The 7,412-nt window shown below is 37.1% G+C and overlaps 1 protein-coding gene across 1 annotated transcript in view; it reads right to left on the minus strand.

Annotated features, from left to right (window-relative positions):
* Positions 1-7,412, minus strand: part of SI (sucrase-isomaltase) — an 86,407-nt gene that overhangs the window by 36,471 nt on the left and 42,524 nt on the right. Inside the window, exons 20-22 of the mRNA XM_012808109.1 lie at positions 5,400-5,449; positions 4,463-4,633; positions 683-838 (exon numbers count right to left, since the gene is read on the minus strand). Of these exons, the coding sequence (XP_012663563.1) occupies positions 683-838; positions 4,463-4,633; positions 5,400-5,449 (377 nt within the window). The remainder of the gene's footprint in view (positions 1-682; positions 839-4,462; positions 4,634-5,399; positions 5,450-7,412) is intronic.

Genomic DNA, 7,412 nt, shown 5'->3' on the forward strand with positions numbered 1-7,412 from the left:
GCTGCTCTGTCAGTAGAGAGGAATGGGGCTAGAGATTCTGTCTATCGCCTCGCACAAATGCAGACATTCCTGGAAGTTGCTGAGAGATGCATCTTGACTATCCTCAGTGATTTAACACATGCATTTAATTATTTGGTTCTATTCTATAAATATTTTCCTGACAAAACCAAATAGAAAAAGGAGATATTTCTCATATCTCTTTGCTGCAACATTGGTGAAAACATCTGCTATCCAAAGCCAACATAATTTTGTTCAAATGATAGCCAGAATAACTGTGTGAAATTATCATCACTTAATGGAACAAAACTAATCACTCAACTAAATAATTTTAATAATTTGAGACAATGCTTCTGAAAGTATGTGAACTACTGGCATAATATCTTACCCAACAATAAACAGAGCAACAAGTCAAGTACTGAGTCATTAGCACTTTAGTATAAAGTTACACTCTCTGGAGTACAGGGAAAGCAACTTATACATTCATTTACTGGCATTTACTGAACTACCTTAGAGAATGAATTCAGATAAAGATAAACTGTTTATCAGAGATGCTAATTTCAAATTCTAAATACTTCTTTATGTGAGTTTACTTTATATGCTGTGGAATAAAAATTATGATACGTAAAGTTCACATTGAAATACTTATGTACAAATCATGAGTCATACTCAAAACTCTTCTTACCGCTCGCCATAAACAGCCCCGCTGTTTACACTCTGCTTCAGGTGCACTGTCCGCGTCTGGATAGCAGTTAAAGGTTTCATTTTCTGAGTAAACTTGATTCCATTGGACATTAAAGCTTTTTCCAAGGTTGAAGTTGAGATTCTTAATTAGGAGAATCTTTGAAGGCAAACACAAACAGAATAAAACATTAAAGACTACATCCCCCCATGGCACAATTTAGAAATACTTAACATTTTATAGAATGTAACACCTCCAGTAGTTCTTCAACTCAAATCATTAACAGTTTTAATAAAATTCCTGAGGCACAGAATACAAGGGAGAAAAGTGTTATGCCACTGAAATGTGTAAAAGCCCAAGATGGAAAAGCTATAGGAGACTGTCGGACGCTGATGGAAAGTATCATCTGTCAGGCATTTCTCAGTGCTGCCGTTTGGTGCTTGTAAATCTTTGAGAAAGTTATATATTCTGCATTATCTTCAATTTCTTTCTCTGGAAAATGGGGACAAGAACTCCTAATGAAAGGGGTTGCTACAGAGATTCGACAAGATGTAACTTTAAAGCACCTAGGACAATGCCTGGAACACACCAGGTTTGAAATAAATGTTAATTCCTTTAGGGATATGGAGGAAAGAAAAAGTTGTGTGCTATAGTTGATATGCTGGCTCGCAGAGTCAGAGAAGGGAAATAACTATTTCTTTAATTCTAAACCTATATTACTCCTTAACACAAAGATAACAGTTAGAGAGGAAACTATTGCACTATGCAAAAAAGAAAAAACAAGAAGATATATATATATAAAATAAACAAATTGTGTATATGTAATATGTGTGTAATAAGTGTGTATATACACTATGATTTCTGTTATTGGGATTATAAAGTTATATTTGGTTATTCCTCATATACCTGGGGAATTAACATGGGCAAAATTTATCCTCAACTGCATGTTCATCTGCATAGCTTATTCTTTGATATCCACCAAACATACTTTCAAAACTATTTGAGAAATGAAAATTCATATAAAGGTCAGTCAAAGCTGCAGAACTAGAAAGATACAGTTACTAGTGCCTGGTTATGTTTCATTTAAGCATAAAGCCAGACATAAAACAGATACAGATATATATTGATATGGCACATGTTAACCAAACAAAATCATTTTTTGTATTATAACAGGGTATAATCTTTGCTAGATTCATAACGTTCTCTATAAACTTGTGATTATTTAATTATATTAATTTAATCTTAAATGTTAGGAATATGGAAATTATATCAAGCTTATTATATAAAAAGTAATTATCCATGATATATTTTCTGAAAATTGCTAGGTGAATAGCCCTGAGCCCTAGGGCTTAGGAATTAGACAACAAATGTTGGAAGACAATGATCCAGGGATGGGTCTGAGATGGCGACTGTGGAGCTGGAAGCCACCCCATCCCTAATCCCCCATCTATGGAACAGGAGCAAATAGGCTCTAATCAGTGGGGCTTTAACCTTGGACGCTGCAGTAGACTGCCATAGAGAGCAGATGGGCGCTTTTCTTTTTCTTTTAATGATGAAAGCAAAACCTGGAAAGCAAACCTTCAGCTCATCTGTAAGCTTTGAGCCTGCTGAAGTTTGGGCTGTGTGCAACCGTACCCCGATATCTGGTCATTTAATGCCTGGCTGTGGCTATTGGCTTTATAAGGATGGTATTGGGCCTCTGTGGGAAGGGGAGAAAATCAAACAGGGACGAAGAGTGGTGATTATATTGAAGAAACAGCAGAGAGGAAGCGGCCTCGTGGCTCTGGGCCAGACACTGCCCAGCCTTGCAGGGGGAACACAGATGCTCGCAGCACCGGGTACGTGGAGCTGCTTAGTTAGAGCTGACGGTGAGAACACAGTAACAGACCGCCCAGTGTGTAAGCAGAGAAGCTGTTACCCCACACCACACACGGGAGGGATAGGAGGAAAGGTGACGACTTCCTCCAAAGGTCGTGGTCGTTGTCAGTCTCCTGCAAACAGCTGCTGCCAGCTGCCCAACCGCAAGTATAGGCTTGTGGTTTAGAAGACGCCTCCTGAGCCCTCTCACCGGAGACTGCGGGGAGCAACTGAAACCCCAGACCTGAGCGGAGCCTCTCCCACGGCAGAGCGCACTGCATTTAAATTTGATTTCCTCTAAATGTTGCTAAGGTGTTAAGAAGTCTCTCTGCCCTGTCTTGTACTTCTGTGTCACAGGACACATCATCCCCAGAATCCCTGAATGTGTTCCTGGCCCGCTCTGGAACCATTTAGTAGGATTCCCCTTACAAACACATTTACCCATCCACAGTATTTTTTTTTTTTTTTTTTTTTGAGACAGAGCCTCAAGCTGTCCCCCTGGGTAGAGTGCTGTGGCATTACAGCTCACAGCAACCTCCAACTCCTGGGCTCAAGCGAGTCTCCTGCCTCCGCCTCCCAAGTAGCTGGGACCACAGGCGCCCGCCACAACGCCCGGCCATTTTTTGGTTGCAGCCGTCATTGTTGTTTGGCGGGCCCGGGCTGGGGATTCGAACCCGCCACCTTAGGTGTACGTGGCTGGCGCCTTAGCCGGTTGAGCTATAGGCGCCGAGCCATCCACAGTATTTTTAAAGATTGCATTTCTCTATCTTATGGGGGAAGAATTCTGCTTATGTTCCAGTGTATGTAGGAGTGTTCTGCTGGTTTGAAAGAGCATGATGCATGCAGTTTTCTAGCAATTTCCTTTATTTGCTTTTAGACAGATCACTGGCTTTAGTACATCCTTGTTGGTGGATACTAGATTTTAACTTGATTCCCTACTTGGTAACATTACTGATTTCAATTTCAGTTTTCCATTTGTTTTGTGATGCGTCGAGGACTACGACACAAAAGTGGAATAAACATTAATTTTGTGCAAAAGAGAAGATAATGTTTTATATCTTATACAGTTTATAATTTGCCTATCCTGATATTACTAGTAATGTCATATTGTACGAATGGTAGAGAGATAACTGCCCCCAAAATTGTTTCATGTTTTAAAAACTATTACTTTCTGTGACATTTCAAATATATTAATTTACTAATTGAAGCAACATTATGGCTTAGATGTCATATTTTACATATGAAGATGCTGAGATAGAGAGAAATTAATTAAATGTGCTTAAATGCGGCGTGAAAGTGGACCTCAGTCACGTGAGGCCTCTTTAAAAAAGACAAAAAAACTCACAAGAAACGGAAAGTCTTCTACAGGAAGAAAAACGTGTAAATAAAAGTCTGAAGTCAGGAAAGCAGAAGATACATCCTAAGGAGAATGAAAGTTCCTCAAAGAAGGAACAGAGAGAATGATGAAAGAGATGGATTGAATAAATATGTTGAAAATTCCTAAATATGAGGCTAAACCATCGCAGTCTTTCTTGTTTGCAACAGGTAGGTTGCAGTTCAGGGCAAGAGATGGTATGAAAAAATATTGGGAAGGCCTGTCCTCTAAGTGACCACCAGGGGAGAGTGAAACAAGGAGGGGAACTGAAGTCCCATTCATGTTGATATCTGAAAACAAATCGGAATGACCTGAAGGAAATATTGGCAGAAAAAAGGAAGGAAGAATGGGGAAGTGAAGAGGGAGAGGGAGCGAGGGAGGGAGGAAGGGGGGAGGAAGGAAAGCTGGTAGGCAGTGGGGAGGGAGGGATGGAGGGAAGATGTGTCACAGAGAGAAGAAGAAGAAGAAGAAGAAGACGAAACCACGCGCCTGGTCACGTGTGTCAGTGTAACAGGAGATGGCTGGTAAATATGTTAAAGGATTGCACTTACCTGGTTTGAAGGATCATAAGTAAAATTGCGGTGGGCGGCCATTTGTTGACCGTTTTCTGCCACCAGAACTTCTGTAACAGTGTCTGTCAACCCAAGAATCTTTATGGTCTGAAATGCTAAGGTGGTTCCTTCCTGGTACCCTGAATGTGTGCATTCAATATTCAAAGTATTCTGGAAAAAATAGCACAGCATATCATCTATTATGTCATCAGATAGAAAACTTAAATAACAATAGAGGCATGAAATAAGAAAAAAAACCATCCTACCAACTCTCCCCAACCAAGTAGCATATATAAATATACTCACTAATAATTATTTTTATTTTTATATAGGAGTCGTAAAACTTTATTTTCACAGATATTGCAAATGACTCATGATATAACAACATATATAACCCCTTTCATTCTAGCCCTAATATTGATTTTATTTAAAAAAAAAAAAAAAAAAAGCTTTGGCAAAAAGAATATATAAAGAAATCTATGAAAATCATTCCTATAAATTATTCAGAATTTTACTTTGCACATAGGTTTTTCAACCCTACCTCAAATCCATAGTTGTTATTGCTGCAGTTGATACATTAAAACATTTATAAATATGGTTATTTTTTTTTTCCTAGAGAACATTTCTTAAAACCAAATTTACCACATGAAGACATATACAGACTTTTGTGCATCAATTTCATGGCCAGAAACTCATAATACATTTAAATTTAAAATTTTAAGGTTAAAATTAGTGTATAATTTAAAAATTTAAATTTAACTATTTAATTTAATTAAAATTTAATTGTAATTTGAAAAATTGAAATTTTTAATTTCAATGTATTACATTTCATTAAACCTGGGATAAATATGAACATCTTTAAAAAATTCATAATAAAAGAATAACCTAGGCGTTCACAGAGTCTACGTTTAACTGTGTGTCAGAGGATAATGCTTACATTAGAAGCTGAGAATCTGTATAATATGTAGCTGCCACTTTGTATGGTATCTGAAATGGAAAAAAAAAGTTTTTAGCACAAAACGCAATGTTAAATTCTCTGTTCTTTTTGCAGTTATACAACACAAGGAAACATAGATTTTGTTTAATGATTGAAGATCCTAAACAAATATTTTTAGTTAATTTCTCACTGTCTGTAAACAAACTAATCTTGGTTTTCCATATGCCCAGAAGGTAAAGGCAAGGAATACATATTTGCCTACTTTAATTTTTCTGAAACTGCTAAATTTTTTTGGAAATTGAGAGGAAAAAAATTCTTACAGTACCAGATAAGTAATTATAAATGCATTTGGCCCTGGTACCCTATCCTCTCACTTGTAAACCACATAACGTTGCATTTTCTGGGAAGACGTGGCACACCATAATTGTATTTTGCATCCTTTTAGTATAGTTTTTCATTTGTTGTAATTACATGGGGGAAAAAGAAAAAGTCTGCATATATGTTAAAGTTTGAAATAAACTTCATTGTGTAATTAAAATAACCTTTTAATTTGAAAAACGGAGAAGGCAATAATTTTTTGTACCATATACATAACAAAATTTTTATCAACATATCTCTTTAATAAAAAAATTAAGTTTCCAAATGAAACCATTTGGAGGAAACAGAGTGTGAAATATATAAAGGGAATCTTAGGATGTAGATAACACTTTCAACAATATTGCTTAAAATTCTAATCCTAGTAAATTATAGTCAGAACTTAAGTTGAAGACCAGTTAGTGTTTGTATGTTTGCCTACAAATTCATTACCCATAATTATGATTTTCTTTAATCACCTGCTTATATGAAAAGAAATTATTACAATAATATGAATTTTTACCAGAAGAAATAAAGGGATGCATGTGAAAATATAGATATGATTCAAGAAACTGGAAGAACCTTAAAATCTTGTCCTACAGGCTAGCAATGGTCAACAGCATTGTTTGATCAATGATGACAAGAAATTTAGATTCACCTGGAATCCACTTTCACAGAACTTCTAAATAGCAAGTGCTTGGAATTTATTTTCATGGGAAAGTACACCTCAGTGTGCTTTCACCTCTGAGTGTTTGAGAAAGAGCAAGAAGTTTGATGTGCTTAACAGAATGAGAAATGGAGAGCATTTGAGGGTACTGAGTGTGTGTGCTTATCCCTGAGCACGGGCACACGTAGCAGCACCTAGCACAGACCACAGGCGAGTTCTCTGGCTATTAGGTACTATTGCCCTAACTGAAATCAACAGAGAATCATTAGAAGGTTTTGAGCAGAGATGTGAAGATGATTTGAGTCATGTTTTAAAAGCATAGTCCACACGCTGGATTGGAATAGAATGCAAAAAAAAAAAAAAAAAAAAAAGGATGAGTTAGGCAGCTATTGCAGTAATTAAAAGAGAGCCGGGAGAGTGGTGGGGCTGATGGAAGGATCCAGATCAAGGGAGAACTAGTTGAAATTCTTAGGTTGTGAGAGAGAATGGTCAACTCGAGGTGTTTGGTGTTGGAGAGATGAAGTTGCCGTGAACTGACAAGGGGAAAACGCCAGGTGAGGCAGATCCATGGTGGTACATCTGAGCTCTATTTGGCTGCTTACATTTTAGATTTTCATTAGACATACAAAAAAGAAAGGGTTCAGTCCACAGAGCTCTGGGCTAGAGATCCCAGTGTGGGAGTCAGGTGAATGGTACAAAAGAGGGCGCTTATCAAGGCTAAGACAGCAGGTGAAGGCACGAGGATATTTATGGTACGTGACTATCAATGCTGCTTCATAATTCACAGCTTGCATCAAGGAAGATATCCCAGTGAACTGATTATTACAGAGAATAAATTTTATTTTTAACATATCCATTTAATACCATAAATAAAAGTTATTTAAACTGTGACTATCCCAATTCTTCAGAGAGAAATATTGAATCTTTGTGGTAATTTTAAAATATCTACGCTTTCCTCCACAGTAAGACTTTAAAGCGTGACTTTTTTTTTT

Source organism: Otolemur garnettii, unplaced genomic scaffold (genome assembly GCF_000181295.1).
Source record: "Otolemur garnettii isolate 467f Iridium unplaced genomic scaffold, OtoGar3 scaffold00084, whole genome shotgun sequence".
NCBI lineage: Eukaryota > Metazoa > Chordata > Mammalia > Primates > Galagidae > Otolemur > Otolemur garnettii.